Consider the following 16,865-nt stretch of genomic DNA (forward strand, 5'->3'; position numbering starts at 1 on the left):
GACTGACTCAGGTGAAGTCGTAGAGTGCAGAGTCCACAGCAAACATGGTGAAGCAGTGTGGTGCACACAAATGGAATAATTTGCCAACAGAGGTGAGGTCACCCCCAAGTTTCATTTCATTCATTTCATTAATTTTTTTAAATCCTGGTTGAAAACTCTTATTTTGTTGTCATGCATTTTAGAGTATTTCCAGTTTTATAATCATCAGAGGCCCTGTAGCTCAGTGGTTAGAGCACTGGTTTGATAAACCAGGGGTTGTGGGTTCGTATCCCACTGTGGCCTCCACTCCCTGAGAAGGGTTGCGTCAGGAAGGGCATCCGGCGTAAAAATTGTGCCAAACATATGTGCGTTCATCTGAGATGACACGCTCTGGCGACCCCGAAAGGGACAAGCCGAAAGAAACTTACTTACTTTTCCAGTTTTATAATCATATTTCTTGCACTGTATGCGGTTTTAATTCTACTATATTTCTTTAATTAAATATATTTTGTTGTCATTTTTATTTTTGGTATTGTTTTCAAGCACTTTTAATCATGTAAAGCAGGTTGAGTTATGTATGAAATGCGCTATACAAAGTTGTTTTGCTTTTCTATCTATCTATCTATCTATATAAGAAGAGGGTGGGGCGAGGATGCAGCCTTGCTTTGACTACACTACAGATGCTGAAGGGCTCAGAGATGTTGCCTTTTATTTTGTACAACACCTTCCGTGTCCGTATGGAAGGACATTATTATGTTCTGCGGCCTAGGGGCGCAGCCGATCATTGGGACAATCCTGTACAACAAACACTAAATAAGACTATCTATCTATCTATCTATCTATCTATCTATCTATCTATCTATCTATCTATCTATCTATCTATCTATCTATCTATCTATCTATCTATCTATCTATCTATCTATCTATCTATCTATCTATCTATCTATCTATCTATCTATCTATCTATCTATCTATCTATCTATCTATCTATCTATTATAATAATAATAATAATCATAATACTAACCATCATCATCATCATCAACAAGTTTGAGTGAGTAGGTACTCATGGTATGACCCCAAAAAATAATAATTCAGGGGATATACAGGGGAAAAAAAGATCCGGAACCACTGATCTACAGTACAAGGCAGAAGTTTTATGAAGCTCGAGATGATCATCAACAAAGGGAGCGTCTTGGCGGGGGCAGGATGCGCCACCGTCCCATCTGCCCCATCCTTGCACGCCATTGAGAGCCAAAAAAAAGTTGATGCATTCCCACTCAATTGTGTCAATTGTAGACCATTTATTGGACTGTCCATTTCAGACAGAACTCACTGAAGCAGGTTAAGTAGCATATTGTTCACAATGGGTTTTGGAGGGGAAACAGTGTCAAGTGAAGTTATTGGTTGTGAAAACAGATGACCAGTTTACTCAACTGAAAAACGAAACAAAGAGTGACTGCTTTTACTGCCAACAAGTCGTATTTGTCTTGTGAGGGTTTGCCATTCCATTTCGCTACCTTGGAAAATCACAGTCCTCTCAATGGTTTGTGCTTCAAAGTAAACACAACACAACACAACACACACATGCACACAAAAGAAGCATATGCAATTGTCAAACAGCGAAAGACCACAAGGGGCTGCCAGATACTTCAATTTGATCAGAGACACTCTTAGTATCACATATAAAACGATACCTCCCACCAATCAGTGTCATTGAGCTTCAACACAAAGAGAAGATGCAGTTGTACGAGGTCTTGAGGGAACATGGATTACAAATGTGAGCTAGCTCCAAAGAAAATCTGAAGGTAAGTACTAAAATAGTTTGTCTAGTTATTAAATATGTGAATAAAATCAATCTATGAGTCAAATGTTGCAGAAATGGATTAATTGCTTTCAGAAAAAAATGTTATTATGCTATGTTGGATAATGGATAATAATAGATGGGATAAAATTTTCATTATTTGTATCTATTCATTTTCAATATACGGAATACTTTTTTTGGGATGCACTACCAATTGGTGTCTGTCCGAAACTTTCTCTGTCCAAATTTAATACATTTCTTTTTTCACAGATCTATACCAGTGGTATAGATGTGGTCTATATAGTATTTTAGTAGCATTTTTGACTAATTAATGACAAAGTTTTGCAAATGGCTTGCTGTTTTTGACAAAGCACTGTTAATGGCTCAACAAGCACGACATTTTTTGTTTTTCTGCAAGGGGATGTTTTTGGAGGTGAAAGGTTTCTACCTGACACCAGCATTGTTATATTACCGTAATTTCTCGAGTATAATGCGTCCTGAAGTATAATACGTACCCCCAAAGTTGACTTTTAAAAAAAATCTGGAAAACCCTTCTACCGATGTATAATGCGCACCACCAATTTGCTGCTATCCATATGCTCAAAATATTAGGAATTATCTGGATTCCTATTTTGCTAGGTTTGTACTTGTATTTAAAAGTGGAGGCCCCGGAGCTCAGTGGTTAGAGTACTGGTTTGGTAAACCAGGGGTAGTGGGTTCGTATCCCACTGGGGCCTCCACTCCCTGAGAAGGGTTCCGTCAGGAAGGGCATCCGGCGTAAAAATTGTGCCAAACATATATATGCATTCATCTGAGATGACACGCTGTGGCGACCCCGAAAGGGACAAGCCGAAAGAAACACACAGTACTTGTATTTAAAAAAAAACGTCTGGACAACAATCATTAATAATAATCCATGTGCATATACTGATGCAACAGTAATATTGTATATAGTGAAGAAAATAAGTATTTGAACACCCTGCTATATTGCAAGTTCTCCCACTTAGAAATCATGGAGGGGTCGGAAATTTTCATTGTAGGTGCATGTCCACTGTGAGAGAGATAATCTGAAAAGAAAAATCCAGAAATCACAATGTATGATTTTTTTTAATGATTTATTTGTGTGCTACAGCTGCAAATAAGTATTTGAACACCTGAGAAAACATTTTTTCATAACAAAGGCGATGTTCAGAACTGTGGAAACTCCAGAGGAATAAAGTTGATGAGCCACACAATGAAGTTTTTTGAAAGATTAGTGGAGGCTAGACTCAGGACAGAAGTATCTGCGAGTAACAGTATGGTTTTATGCCTAGAAATCATGGAGGGGTCTGAAATTTTCATCGTAGGTGAGATATATAATCCAAAAAGAAAAATCCAGAAATCACAATGTATGATTTTTTTAAATGATTTATTTGTGTGATACAACTGCAAATATGTATTTGAACACCTGAGAAATGTTAATATTTGGTACAGTAGCCTTTGTTTGAAATTAGAGGTCAAATGTTTCCTGCAGTTGTTCACCAGGTTTGCAGACACTGCAGGAGGGATTTTGGCCCATTCCTCTGCACAGATCTTCTCTAGATCAGACAGGTTTCTGGGATGTCGCTGAGAAACACAGAGTTTCAGCTCCCTCCAAAAATTTTCTATTGGGTTTAGGTCAGGAGACTGGCTAGGTCACGCCAGAACCTTGATATGCTTACGGAGCCACGCCTTTGTTTTCCTGGCTGTGTGCTTTGGGTCATTGTCATGTTGAAAGACCCAACCACGACCCATCTTCAATGCTCTGACTGAGGGAAAGAGGTTGTCCCCCAAAATCTTACAATACATAGCTCATTACATTACAATACAATACAATACATTGCTCTGCTCCAATTCAGTTACTGTTTCTGCCTGCAATGAAGAAATGCTTTGCTCTGCTCCAATTCAGTTACTGTCTCTGCCTGCAATGAAGAAATGCTTTGCTCTGCTCTAGAAAACGTGATAGCAAATGTAGGATAAATAGGGGGGAAATATAGGAATAATTGTGATCATAATTATCATACTTTGCTTCCAATAAAGAAATGCTTTGCTCTGCCCTAGATAACCTGGCAGCCTCCTAGCAGGAGATAGCAAGAACAAAAACATCTAATCATCAGAACTGTTAGAACTGCTGCCTGTTAAAGAAATGATGACCACACATGTATTCAGCAATCTTGCACACATGCACACGCACATGAACAAACATTTACACCTTGTTTCAAACTGTTTTGCTTGTCGTCTCCTTTTTGCAACATCCATGTAAATAAGGGGGGTCTCAAAACTAAATAAATAGAAGTGCCTTGGATAGGATAATCAGAGAGTGCAGTGTTCAATTGTACGAGACAGTTCCTCTCCTCTCTCCTCGCGAGACTTGAACTGGTGTCTTTGCTTCCTTTTTTGTCTTGTTTAATGAATGTCTGATTGGTGAACCTGACACGCAGTCATCCTCTCCTTAATGCAGTGTAGTCATCCTCTCCCATGTGCAGAAAAACACCCCAAAGCATGATGCTACCACCCCCATGCTTCACAGTAGGGATGGTGTTCTTGGGATGGAATTCATCATTCGTCTTCCTCCAAACACGGTTAGTGGAATTATGACCAAAACTTCCATTTTGGTCTCATCTGAACACAAAACTTTCTCCCGTGACTCTTCTATATCATCCAAATGGTCATTGGCAAACTTAAGACGGGCCTTGACATGTGCTGGTTTAAGCAGGGGAACCTTCCGTGCCATGCATGATTTCAAACCATAACGTCTTAGTGCATTACCAACAGTCACCTTGGAAACGGTGGTCCTAGCTCTTTAAAGGTCATTGACCAAGTCCTCTCGTGTAGTCACCTTTCTAAGCATCACTGAGACCCCACGTTGTGATATCTTTCAAGGGGCTCCACTCCGATTGAGATTGACCGTCATGTTTAGCTTCTTCCATTTTCTAATGATTGCTCCAACAGTGGACCTTTTTTCACCAAGCCGCTTGGCAATTTCGCCATAGCCCTTTTCAGCCATGTGAAGTTGTACAATTTTGTCTCTGGTGTCTTAGGAAAGCTCTTTGGTCCTGGCCATGTTATAAGTTTGAGTCTTACTGGTTGTATGGGGTGGACGGGTGTGTTTTTGCAGCTAACAAACCTCACACAGCTGCATCTGATTCAGGATAATACATGGAGTGGAGGTGGACTTTTAAAGGCGGACTAACAGGTCTTTGAGGGTCAGAATTCTAGCTGATGGACAGGTGTTCAAATACTTATTTGCAGCTTTAGCACACAAATAAATCTTTTTTAAAAATCACACATTGGGATTTCTGGATTTTTCTTTTTAGATTATCTCTCACAGTGGACATTCATCTACGATGAAAATTTCAGACCCCTCCATGATTTCTAAGTGGGAGAACTTGGAATATAGCAGCGTGTTCAAATACTTATTTTCTTCACTGTATGCCATTCCTATTACCTTACACCCTGTTGGTGTGATCACATGGATGCATGGAACAGGCCACAGGACACTCTTCTTCTGGTCCCTGCAATTGTCAGAAGATAATTTTTCAACCAACTCAAATAAATACTCAACGATGGCATAACATTTTATTAATACGGTTGATAACACATACTACAGTCTTAAATCAATGAACCATTTAACACTGTTTAACTTATTTTTTTTTTTGCATTAAATATTTGTGCAGAAAACATCCTTGACCAAGACTTTAAAAGAAGGATCTGACTCATCTCCAATCCAAATCCAAAAATATCCATTTTAGTTACCTTTGGTGTATCACTGTCAAACTCATCATTGATGAATTGCTTCAGTTCTGGTGCCTCGTGCAGCCATGAACAGTGATCCCATCTTGCTCCCACAGCATGTCATCCTCTGAGCCATTGATGGGGTTTGTGAGGAAACATTTTCTGAATCCCTAGAGTCTTGGTTCCCTTTATTTCTCATTATTGTCAGTGCTTTGACCGTGCTAACAGCCTCTTTCCCCCGTTCGGCTTCAATCTGTGCTCTACATCGCGTCAGATCGCGATCAAAACCAAAGCTCAAACTATGCAGAAATGAGCAGAATGGGCACTTTTTGAAAAAAGTGAGCATTTCAATTGCGTACACTCACCCTTTTTTTTTTAAATGATCGTACCATCGTACTACGTAGTTTCAGCTCACGTTGTTTTGCTTCCAGTTTGGCTGCGTCATTGGCCGGAGTGGTGAAACATTTGTTTTAAAAGTGGCTGTGGCCCTTGTAGTTGACATTTTTGTCTTTGTTTAGGTTAAAACAAACTCAGGGGCAATCGTTTATGATGTTTGGTGCAGTAACAATAAATATGCTACGCAAATGATTGTAAAATGCAAAGCTTCCCCCCCCCCCCCCCCCCAGGAGATCAGCGTTCAGAGTTCGGGTTGGTGGCGCACATTACCATAATATATAGAAATCTTTAACAGTAGACATTGAATATCATATTGAAATGTATATGTATACCTTTTTTTTACCACTCTTTGTACCTGTATACGACTATATAATGTGCTTGTCTTTTTTATTTTTCATCCATACCTAAATATAATGCGCTCTATTGACGTTTTGAAAATATTTTTGGTAAAAATTCCACATTATTTTCAAGAAATTACGGTACATTATTGTGCATGTGATCCTTTAATTGTAAACCCTTAATTGAAAACAATATTCTAGTACATTTTTAGCATAAAAAACAGACACATCAGGCTTATCCTGTTGCAGAGCATCTAAAAATACTTCATTTTCAAAATGCTCTGAGAGCAGCTCTTAAGGCAGAAGGCCTATGTCTGGACATGGGCAACGGTTCAATAAAGACCCCACGTCCTGAGGAGAAAACCTGTCTGGCATCCAACCACAAAGACCCCCCAGGCCTGCAATCAGACATCTTGAGGTAAGATAAATGCAGTATTATAGATTTTACCAGATATTGTAACTTTGTATATAGTAGCAATGAAAAGTAATTGCAATGAAATGAGTGACAGTGCATTCACGGCCTTGTAAAGTATGGTTTAAATCTTTTTCTTCTTTTTCCTTTTTTTTTGAATGGGTAAAATACCTACTAATTCAAAAGGAATCTCCAAACCACCATTGCTCCTGTGGCCAATTAGATTTTTATGGAAGTAACTATGTGCCACAAGGATTTGAATTTGAAATCCAAAGTGATCACATTTTCAGTAGTTGTATTTCAGTGTAACTTTTCAATGTTAACAATTCAACTGGCTACAATTCACTATCTGAAATTCAAATGGCTACAATTTGCTGTCAAAAATTCACCATCTGTACCACCAGGCAGGGTTACTTCAGGTCAGAACCGAAGACCGAACCAATCGCAATTACGTGAGGACCGGGGTTCAAATCCTGTGCCTCCGTGGGTTTTCGCTGGGCACTCCAGTTTCCTCCCACATCCCAAAAACATGCATTAATCAGACACTCTAAATTGTCCCTAGGTGTGATTGTGAGTGCAACTGTTGTCTGTCTCCATGTGTCCTGTGATTAGCTGGCAACCTGTTCAAGGTGAACCCCACCAGATGACAGCTGGCAAATCTGGCAAAATCTGCCAAAACTCAACTTTTAATAATTTAAAGTACAACAAACACTAAATAAGTATATGATAATAAGAAAATTAAATAAAAAGTTTCAAAGTTTTGAGGGTATTTTTTTCCCCTAAAATGAATAATTTTGATTGGCCTTGTGCCGTCTGATTTGTGAATTGGATTCCAATGGCATTGTATTGGTACAACGGCGCCTGATGAGGATGTTGATCATGTCTAAAAATAGAGTGCGGACGCAGAGTCTGCGTGTCATTTCCAGTCCGTTAAATTGTACTGGTACTAGATATACCCTGAAAAGCTACATTGTATAATATAAAACAAAGCCAGTACTGTTTCATTTAACAAATCTTTGTACCTTTGGATTATTTTGTCACTAGAGTTGACATCGAAAATGTTAGAAAATGAATAATACTGATCTTTTTCACCAGATCTCGACAGCTGAAAAGAACCTGATTGACCCTGCTAGCTTAATGTTAATGCTTCTATGTTGCGGTACTTTGACCTCTTAAGCAACGGGTTGAACACAAATGGTGCAATAACATATTTAGACGGACAATAGAACAAAACTCACGATCCAATAGTCTTTGTCTTCTGTGTGGAATGACAAGTATTAGTGCCTCACTAATGAGCTGAGACGAATTACACTTCTCATTTTGTCTGTCTTAAAGAGCCCCCATGTAGTGGGTGTGATTCTTTTTATTAATGTTATTACTGTACGTTTTAATTGAGTCCAATATTATTAATTGCTGTTGTTCATCACTGAAATGCAGGTTACAACAATTTGTGTTTTTTTTAGGGGTTTTTTTTTGGGGGGGGGGGCTTTCCATTCATTTAATTAGGAAAACAAAAGTTTTTTTTTGTTTTGCAAGCATGGTCACGGAACCAATTAGACTGGCATCTCAAAGTTCCACAGTGTTATAATACCTGCGTGCAATATAGCTAAAACATGTGCATTGCAACCAGTAATCGCAATTTCTCAACCTCAGGATGCGACTAGAATACTTGGAATTGGAGCTGGCACAGAGGGACCACGTGTTAGAAGCTCAAGAACTTCACTTGCAGCATCTGCAGAGGGAGCTAGATGCAAAGGTCTCCCAGATTGACAAACTCCAGGATGCTATAGGCTACAACAACAGCTTAGGATGTGGACCACCAGAACTGTGCCACCGGTGCTTCAGTGTCATCAATCAATGTCCCAGTCGTTTCCACAAGGTTGCTGTGGAGGTCCACCAAAGGCTAAAAGCAAAGGAAGGTGTCTCTGCTGAACCTACTTCAGAAAACTTCTGTGGGGGGCTTAGACCTATTCACATTTCCATAGTGAAGCCCATACGCAAAGATTCAGAGTAAGTTGAAAGATACAAAATGCACTGTTCAGTGTAAAACAGTCAGTAAAACTTGGATGAAAGAGGTTTAGATGAATATCTAAAGCCGGGAAACTTCTTGTGCTTTTCAATAGACATTTTAGAAGCTTGTAACCTTCCCCCAATAAACACAACTCTAATGGCATTTCATAACCTAGCATACATACAGGATTACTGATTTGAAAGGTTTGAGTTTTAATGCACAACGGCTCTCTAATCAGGATTCATCTCTTTCAATATGCTTTGTTTTGGGCCAGATCCTCATGTTGCCGGTGTGAACGTGAAGTGAAAGCACACGTGGAAGAGAGAACCATCAGCAAGTTGTCAATATAGAAATAGTAATGGGTCAGAGCAGGGCTCAATGCGTCGATCGCGACGGCGTGCCACGAGAAAGAAAGATAGTACAGGAACGACTGTACAGGAAAACACGTTAGTCGGCGAGTTCCCCCCTATTTTAACCACTCGCGTAAGAAATCTTATCAAACATGAGTATGGGTGCTGGAGTAAAGAAGACTAAAACGTATCACATTCATTCGGAATGTGAAGTGGACTTTTTTTTCCACGATGTCATTTTCGAAGCACGTTTGCCTCATCTGCCAGTGTAGTGAAATGTGGAGCGGCATTTTCAAACTGTTTATAGAAAATACGACACCGACATTCTGCCGAAAAGCAAGCTGAGACTGAGAAAAGTGAACAAACTAAAATCCCAATTGGCCGCACAGCAGTCACTTTTCACACAATCTAGTTCAACAGCAAAAGCCACCACCGAAGCATCGTTCCAGGTTTATCACATCATCGTTGATATTAAAAGGTCCTTCCAAGATGGATAGATGGTAAAAGAGGCATAGCTGACTCGTTACGGTCTTTTAAAAATACGGCAGAAATATTATATTCAATAAAATCTCTGCAGCTGTAAAGGAGTACAGTTACACAGCGCTGTGAAGCTATGGCTGATGTGTGGATGGACATCGGAAAATGTTTCTCACTGCAGTTGGATGAATCCACTGATGTGAGTGACACAGCCCAGGTGTGCATTTTCATTCATATGCTGTTTAGTCATCATCAACGTGAAATCAGATAATTACAAACATTTTTTATGGTTCACTATGTTGTGTTGTGCAATACTGGCTCACGTGGTTATGCAAGGCACACAAACATACATTTATACATAAAGAATCCTCAATATACTTCAAAATAAATATGTTTTGCATTTTTGTAGTGGGTAGATGTTTGTGGCTTGGTCATTTTATTTCATTATTGGTAATTCTAAAAAAAAAAAAAAAAAAGACATCAGCCTCCCACCCCGACCCCACCTCCGGTGGATTGCTGGCTGAAAGCCTGGCTGCTTGAAAAGCAGATCTTGTGGTAAAAAAGTCTGGGCACCCTTTGGTAAGAGTAATACACTCCCAAGATGCAACATACTTACATCATCAATAAAAAAGCAAGAATTACAAATATGCCTTATACTTTAAACTCCTTAAAAAGGATGTTTGATCATTGGATGCATTTGCCTTCTTTTTGCCCGTTTGCTGTTTTACTGAAGCAAAAAAACTGTTGAATGGAAGATTACACCTACATTACGACATTTCTCTCAATGCTAATCTTTTTCCTGCCTTAGACTAGTAATTTGACCTAAGATATGACAATGAATTTAATCAAAACCAACCCCTCCTGCTTTTGCGTTTCTCATAAATGGGTGCTCATGGAAATATATTCATACATTTATACTTGCGCTTCAATAACACAAATAGAATATCATTGCCAGTCTGATAAAAAAAAAGATCCAAGCACTCTCAGCCACTCTGCTTATCCAGATTTGAAAGGCAGCATTATTAAGGGTATATAATAGGGTGACACAGAGAGCAACAAGAAGCTACAGGATTTAAATACAGAGACAGTCATTTTGGGTTTCAATGACACGACCCGTTATTTTGTTCTCCCACAACCCCACGTTCTATTCAACAGCTTCTTTTTAATCTCACTGCATTCGCACATCATCTGTGTGATGTGGAAATGAACAAGTGCTCAGGTGTTGCCTTCATCATAAAGGCTTTTAATTTTTTGCGACTCCAGACAGATTTGTTTTAGTTTTTTTTGCCTAATGTGGCTCTTTCAACATTTTCGGTTGCCAACCCCGTCTTAGTGTCATGTTTTTGGCTTCGTGCCAAAGTGTCCTTTCCAACCTTAATAATTTTTTTCCTTTTCAGAATTAAAAAGCTAATGAATGACGCCATCACAAACAATGACTTCCTGAAGAGATTGGAGCCGCAGCACATGAGGGAGATGGTTGACTGTATGTATGAGAAGGTGTACACTAAAGGACAGCTCGTCATCCAAGAAGGGGAATCTGGAAACTACCTCTATGTTTTGGCAGGTCAGTTCCCATTATATCAATGTTCACTAAAAAAAGGTATCCACGGAACCAGGTGGCTCGCAAAGACCATATGAATACTTCAGCTTAGTTGTTCTCAAAAACAGTTCACCACTAATGAGACATTGTATAAGTGATCTTTTGAAAACACTTTCCAGGAATTGTTGTTTTTCCAACCTTTTTAAATCAGTGTTGATCATTATTGGGAGAAATCTTTAACATGATCAGTGTTATCATATAGAAGAATATGATTCATTATCAATAATAACGTAATTAAAGGTAATTTGACCAGATTTTACATTTTACAAGTGATTACAATCATAGCCCTTGACATTTATAAACACCCATGAAGTAGTTTCAAAAAGGCATGCTGGGGTCTTTATATGCTGTATTTACTCCCCCAGTCTTTTACCTCTATAAAGAACAAAGAATAAGCTTGGGAAGAAGTGCAGGTATCTTAACAGAAACAATACTTTGGTTAAATTAAATCCATCCATCCATCTAATTCCTTAGCCGCTTATTATCATAAGGGTCGCGGGAGTGCTGGAGCCGATCCCAGCTGTTAAGAGGCAAGAGGCAGGGTACACCCTGAACTTGTTGCCAGCCGATTGCAGGGCACATCGAAACAAAAAAACAGTCACACTCCCAATCACACTTGAGGCAATCTAGAGTCTCCACTGAATGCATGTTTTTGGGATGTGTGAGGAAACTGGAGTGCCCAGAGAAAACCCACACAGGCACAGAGAGAACATGCAAACACCACACAGGGGGAAGCCGGGATTTGAACCCCGGTCCATCGTGCTGCCATGAATTAAATCCATCCATTTTCTAAGCCGCTTATATTCACGAGGGTCGGAGGAATGCTGGAGCCTATCCCAGCTGTCAACGAGCAGAAGGCGGGGTACACCCTAAGTTGGTTGCCAGCCAATCACTGGGCACATCGAAACAAACAGCCGCACTCCCAATCACACCTTGGGGTAATTTAGAGTATCCAATTGATGTTGCAAGTTTTTGGGATGTGGGAGGAAACTGGAGTGCCCGGAGGAAACCCACGTAAGCACAGGGAGAACATGCAAACTCCACACAGGCAGGTCCAGGATCGAACCCGGGACCTCAGAACTGTGAGGCCAACACTTTGCAGCTGCTCCACCGTGCCGCCCTGAAATTAAATCCATCCATCCATTTTCTTAGCCACTTATCCTAACAAGGGTCGCGGGAAGTGCTGGAGCCTATCACAGCTGTGAACGGGCAGGAGGCAGGGTGCACCCTGAACTGGTTGCCAGCCAATCGCAGGGCAGATTGAGACAAACAGCCGCACTCACAATCACACCTCGGGGCAATTTAGAGTGTCCAATAAATGTTGCATGTTTTTGGAATGTGGGAGGAAACCAGAGTGCCTGGAGGAAACCCACGCAGGCACGGGGAGAACATGCAAACTCCTGAAATTAAATAATTTTGAGGGATATTACAAAGTAAAGTCAAAGTATCTGACATTTGCTTTCAATCAGTAATAAATGATCCATTCATCCATCACTTTTCTGAGCCGCCTATCCTCACAAGGGTCACAGGAGTGCTGGAGCCTATCCGAATTAACCACAGGTAAAAGGAGGACTATAACCTGAACTAGTCGCCAGTCACTTACAGCAGGATTTGAACCCACACTGCCTGCACCAAAGTCAGGTGCATGTACACTACACCATCAGTAATGCTGAGATGTCAAATATGTGTGCGGGTGTGCATGTATGTGCCCGCGTTTGTTTTCTCCGGCCACATAGGCTTCCTCCCACATTCTAAAACGTTGCATGAAGTGGAGACTCTTAATAGTTTTCAGATGTGATTTTGAGTGTGACTGTTGTCTGTCTCCTTGTGCCCTGTGACTGGCTGGCGTACCCTGCCCCCTGCCCGAAGACTCCTCTGACAGCACTCCTGCGACTCTTGTGAGGATAAGGAGCTTAGATAATGGATGGATAATTTTTAGGATTTAGGATCTGTCACGACCCATCGAGATGGAGGTAGGACCCAAATGCAGGAGTACATGGGAGACGCAGAGGTAATTCGGGAAAAACGTTTATTATTCCAAGGTTGGGGATCGGGCAGGCAGTCAGGTGCAGCAGCGGTAGTCGGGACGTCGGGTGTAGAGAGCAGGTCAGTGGGCAGGCAGGAGTCGGTACACGGGAGAACGATCAAAGCAGGCAGGCGTATCAAGGGAGTCAGGCTTACGGGGTCGTTCCGAGAAGGCGGTGGTCGGTACACACGGGTTGTCAATCAGAAATACGGGAGTGCAGGAACGGGGCATGAGTTGTGAAGATCTGGCGCTGGACCGGTCATCCCCATGGTCCTATATACACCGGGGCCAATCAGACAGGATGAGGCGCAGGTGTGCGCCTCCAAATCAGCATGGCCACCCGCACAGCCAGGGCTGGACCGGCAGGACCATGACACAATCGGCATTTTTGGGGCTGATCAACAATAAGCAAGTTTTCAACCGATCCAATCAAAAAAACTGTTTATTTAAAGGATCTGTTCATTCACTGTATATACTTGTGTTCTTAATATTTAAAAAATTATACATTTACAATAAATCATGTATCTCTGTTAATCTATTTATGCCAGTGAGGCATAGTGACAGGCAGAAAAAAATTTATTTTTCGGTGGGGTGGTGTGTCATGAGATTTTTCATTTTTAAAGTATGTGCCTTGGCTCCAAAAAGTTTTGAATTCAATGCTCTGGTCAGATCATATAAGCTAATCAGTCAGGACAAATTAACAATACAAGACAGAAATAATGGGTGCTAACTGAGTGTAACTAAATTACTGTATTGTAACTACATTTCTTCCCTACACCAAAACTTTAGAGCATGATTCAACAGAATGGCAGCATGTTTAAGTACAGCCACTTGCAAGACCACTAGCAATAGCTTACTAGATGATGTAGTGTTTTGTTGCCCGCTTGCAAACTGTATCAGATAAAAATTACGTGGAGATATCTCAAACAAGTGTTAAATGAACGTCCATTTGTTGTCCTGTGTAAAGGTGCAACAAGATATGATACAGTATACAAATACATATTCTGCATTTCAGCTGGGTTGCTGGAAGTCATTCAGAGTGGCAAGCTACTTAGTGAAATGCATCCTGGAACAGCATTTGGAGAACTGGCAATCCTGTATAATTGCAAAAGAACGGCCACCGTAAAAGGTATCAATGATAGTTTTGCTCACATACTGACTTGTCGTTAAATTTATCAACTTTTATGACCCCTCTAGTTTTTCACATAAGAAACTAGTGACAATACCAAAAGTAGTAATTAGGTTGGCAACATTTCTGCATGGTGGATGGAAGAAGACCTGGAGATTTAGGCTTATGTGGGTTTGTGGATGGTGCTCTTACATCAGCATGCTCTAAAAATACAGTAATTCTATTTTGCACAGTTCATGGGGACCAGAACTGACCGTGAATTGTGAAAAACCATGAAGAAGGACTGCCTCCCCCTTCCCCCCACCCACACACACACCCCAAGAACTTTCAAGTCTGTGAATCTGGGTACCAGAATGATCAAAATATGTAAACAGTATTTATACTTTTACACTTATATTTGAGACCTAGATCAGAACAGTACACATATTCATTTAAATCTTTTTTTTTTTTTAAATCTAGTTTTGTATTATAAGACCTTTGTTAATCTGTAATGCCGCAAACACCTGACCATAGTCGGGAAACTTGGTGGCGGGAACAATAATGGTACGAAGCACTGATTTGCTGCTCGGAAGTCTTTATTAGATCCTTTAAGCACATAGCATCAATGCATAGTATCCTCCGTCCGTGATGAAAACATGCGGTGCACCCTAACTATGGGAGACAAACGCACCCCTTCTGACACGGAAGCTCTTTTCGAAAAGGAGAACACCACACAACTGAGTGAAGTTACCAGGGTAATATTACACTATTGTTTCGAGCCCTCAGGGGAATATTACACTATTGTTTCGAGCCATATTCAGATGATATGTGATCATGGCCAAACTGCATCCCCGTCCGATCCACTTCCGTGGCAGAGATGAGCCATCGCGGCTCATTGCAGCCGGCCGGTGTGTCTTATGACGGAGCTGAGCCGTGCTGCTTAAGGGGGTTGTTCACAGATGCCACAGTACGCGATGAGAAACACAGTCGAGCCTGGGCGCTTTACTGCGGGCACGCGGTTGAGAGAGGCATTCTCGGCTGGGTTCTTAAGAGCCGCCCTCGTCCGCAAAGCCCGACGTGCAGCCTTCGCAGAAGCCGTGACCGCTGAACGCAGCACCTCAGCAAGTGTGGCTGATTTTCGGCGCTGTGGTGGAATATAATGGAGTCGAGTCGTGCTGCTTTTAGCGGGATGTTCATAGCAGTCCTCGATGAACACCATCGAGCCTGGGCGCATTACTGCGCGCACGCGGCTGAGTGAGGCATTCTTGCCTGGGTTCTTCAGATTCGCCGCCGTCCGTGCAGCAGCCCGACACCGTCCGATGCGCAAATCGACATATTTTGTACGCAAATCTTTTGTTATGTTATGAGAGACCGATTACGTGGTCCGCCCCAAACTATTGTTTTTTTTAGTAGCTGTATACACACCTACGTGTCATTCGGAACCCACGAAGTTCTCGTCATCTGCACCCGTGCAATCCATTTTTCACAACGAACTGGGTCTCTTGCAAATTTATGAAGGGTAATTCCATTCTCCCGAGTGTTAAAGCAATGTCCAGCAATGTAACGAGCCGGTATTTTGGCTAACACGAAGGAACAACGAGCTACCTTCCCGGAGGTAAAACTAATGGAAACAAACGAGTCCACTTGGGGGCGTCTCTGTCCTTTACGTCACTTCCTGCTTCTTCTCGAAAACAAATCCCTCGAGAGGATTTTCATGGCGGGAGTTACAAAATGCTGTTACGTCAAAATCATGTTTTGTGGTGAAAAAAACGCATGGGCCCATATTGGGTGTCATTTTTTCATAAATAACATACTAAAAATCATCCATTTCCTGACAGTAGCCCTTTAAAACCATTGAATTCATAAAAACTTGTATGATGAAGGCAGCGGAGATTGTGCACCATGAAAGGCACCAATCTTTTGCGATTGAGCCTGACAAGAAACATGTTTGCAGATGGATTTTACAATCTTTCAGTGGATTTGGACAGCAAGTTAGAGCACAAAGTAAAGTTGTTTATTGTGTTTTCAATAGCGATTGACGAAAGCACGGACATTACAGACGTTGCATAACTAGCCGTTTTAATCCATGGAGTTAATGACACGTTGGCTCTCACTGGAGACCGCGTGGACAGGGTGCCACTGAAAGATATGACCACAGCAGCTTATAATTTAACCATTAAATATGTCTGTCATACAGATCAAACCCTGTTTTTGATTGGTTATTGTGGGACATAAATCAGGTTGGGTGTCATTAGAAACGTGACTGGAGTCACATCGCAGAGGCCCACATCGATGGAATTAGTAGACCAAAAAGTGTCAGGCATATCAGCCAATGCCAGTGGAGCCAAATCTGTCAATTGTTTCTCGACCATGGTGTCTGTCCAATAGGAAATGCTCTGAAATGGAAAATGGGTCAAATGGGTTCGATTGAACCCAATATGCATTAAGCGATGGAGAACGTATTGATAATGTTGGTTGCCAATCGGTAGCCATTGTGCATTCTCTGACAAAAGGCCCAAGATCTCTGGCCGAATGTGTGGTAGACACCGTCAAAGAAATATGAGGGTGGCATGGTGGCATGGTGGGGTCAGGTGGATCAGCCATCATGACCAT

At 41.2% G+C, this 16,865-nt stretch overlaps 1 protein-coding gene across 13 annotated transcripts in view; it reads left to right on the forward strand.

Moving 5' to 3' along the window:
• Nucleotides 1–16,865, forward strand: part of LOC133509353 (cGMP-dependent protein kinase 2) — a 120,943-nt gene that overhangs the window by 27,897 nt on the left and 76,181 nt on the right. For 8 of the 13 annotated variants that reach the window (XR_009797300.1, XR_009797301.1, XR_009797302.1 and 5 more), the window contains exons 1-4: nucleotides 5,221–6,686; nucleotides 8,334–8,690; nucleotides 10,916–11,082; nucleotides 14,160–14,273. Coding sequence is in view for 10 of the 13 variants with exons in the window: in XM_061836167.1 (XP_061692151.1) it covers nucleotides 6,589–6,686; nucleotides 8,334–8,690; nucleotides 10,916–11,082; nucleotides 14,160–14,273 (736 nt within the window). In the remaining 3 variants the exon portion in view is untranslated. Of the gene's footprint in view, nucleotides 1–5,220; nucleotides 6,687–8,333; nucleotides 8,691–10,915; nucleotides 11,083–14,159; nucleotides 14,274–16,865 lie in introns of those variants that run through there. The other 5 variants (XM_061836175.1, XM_061836176.1, XM_061836174.1 and 2 more) reach the window with 3 other exon arrangements.

The sequence above is a fragment of the Syngnathoides biaculeatus genome, chromosome 12 (assembly GCF_019802595.1).
Source record: "Syngnathoides biaculeatus isolate LvHL_M chromosome 12, ASM1980259v1, whole genome shotgun sequence".
NCBI classification, from domain to species: domain Eukaryota; kingdom Metazoa; phylum Chordata; class Actinopteri; order Syngnathiformes; family Syngnathidae; genus Syngnathoides; species Syngnathoides biaculeatus.